Source organism: Pterocles gutturalis, unplaced genomic scaffold (assembly GCF_000699245.1).
Source record: "Pterocles gutturalis isolate BGI_N339 unplaced genomic scaffold, ASM69924v1 scaffold13158, whole genome shotgun sequence".
In the NCBI taxonomy this organism is placed as follows: Eukaryota; Metazoa; Chordata; class Aves; order Pterocliformes; family Pteroclidae; genus Pterocles; species Pterocles gutturalis.
In genome coordinates this window covers 6,805-8,479 of record NW_010118212.1, presented here as the reverse complement: position 1 = coordinate 8,479, position 1,675 = coordinate 6,805, and the positions used below count along the sequence as shown (strand labels likewise).

The following is a 1,675-nucleotide window of genomic DNA, read 5'->3' as shown; positions in this document are numbered from 1 at the left end:
CAGCAGGACTGGCAGAAGAGTTCAGAAGTTTCTTGCACCATAAATAAATAGCTGCTTCTTCTACAGAATTGGTCAAGCAAATTCGTAAGTTTGGCAATGTTCATACAGCTTTTTGATTAAACCATCCATAAAGAGAAGATGTACATAGGACAAGATGTACATAGGACACTTTTATAGCTTTTTTAATCTTCATTTCCCTAAAAAGCCAAGTTGCACAGTAACCTGGGAACAGACAGAAAGCTCAACAGGGTAATCATTAACAGGACAATGTCTACTATACCTGAATTTTGGGTCTCAAGCCTTGCCACTTGATTGTCATTTTCAAAGCTTTCTTTACTTTCCAGAGCTGTGATTAACAAAAACAAAATGTGCACATAAAGAATTATCCAAAGGGAAGTCTCATAAAGGATTCAGATACTCAGAACAGGACCCCAGAATATCTATTTTAAGCACCCACTGCATAAAGCAGCAACAGCCCGATTGCAGCACACTGCCTGTGTCTCTATACAAATGAAATGCCATGTCATCAGACAGGTACAACTCAGGGAGCCTGCACTGCTGAGTCTTCATATCACACAACTTACTTTAAGTGAAATAACATAGACCTTCCAGGACACACGGATTGCAGCACTTAGGTGGGGGTTAGCTGCTCTCAGCACCAGCAAGCACCTCAGGTCAGGTGTTTAGAGAAACTCTCCAGTAACCACCTGCCAAGCAAGTTTTTACAAGCTTTCGAGGTCAGCTAGAGCGTGCAAGATGAAGGTGCCTCAGGACTCCTAACAGTGATTAAGTGGCCACTTACATAGTCACTACATTGCAGTAGCAGGCTCCAAGCAGAAGTCAGTGAATCCGCTGAACTGTTCAGCTACTTACTGTACAACCGTAACAGCTTGACCTTAATGTAACCGAGGGTTCAGTTCACCTAAAAATTTTGCTCATGTATACCCCTGCTATACAGATTCAACAGCTGAGGCAACGCAGTAAGCTTATGAGGAGAGCTTCGCTCCATTAAGCTTTTTGTAAACAAGGTTTGTTTGTTTAACTTTAGAAAAACCAATATTCTTTTCTTACCCATCATATTTTCAAAAAAACCCCAAAAGTACAATATGGTAAAGGCAATCCTTTACTGTTGTCTTTGATGCAAGTGAGAAAGTTACTAATTACAGCAGTAACGTCACTATTAGTACCGCACGAGAAACAGCTGTTAAGAACAAGTTGTGAAAAAGGTCTTCCCAGGAGAAAAATTCCTTTGAGATGTATAGTCCATATGTTCATTCTCACCTTGAGACAACCGTGTTATCTCACTATCACTTGCGAGGAGAGAGATGTTACTTTAACAGAACCTACAGAACATTTCCCCTCCATTTAAGTGTCCCACATAGTGTTCCTATATAATCCTTTCAACCCAGTTCCCCCAGCCTGCAATCCAAAAGCAACATACTGGAAAATAAGGCACATGAGAAAGACAATAGGAGCCAAACAGTCACCGGGACTACAGATCTCAGAGAGCTCTATTCAACTGATATTTGAGTGCCTCCAAGAAGAATCTCAGACAGGCACAGTGACCAAATGAGATTGTGATCTCCCTGTTCTTAGGTAATGGCACCTGAGAAATCTATCTTCATTATAAAAGAGAAATTCAAAATCTTAACATTTTTAACTGAACTTAAAATAC

The 1,675-nt window shown here is 40.4% G+C and overlaps 1 protein-coding gene across 1 annotated transcript in view; it reads right to left on the bottom strand.

Moving 5' to 3' along the window:
- Nucleotides 1-1,675, bottom strand: part of LOC104463685 (cleft lip and palate transmembrane protein 1-like protein) — an 18,267-nt gene that overhangs the window by 10,107 nt on the left and 6,485 nt on the right. The window contains exon 5 of the mRNA XM_010076110.1: nucleotides 281-346. Within this exon, the coding sequence (XP_010074412.1) occupies nucleotides 281-346 (66 nt within the window). The remainder of the gene's footprint in view (nucleotides 1-280; nucleotides 347-1,675) is intronic.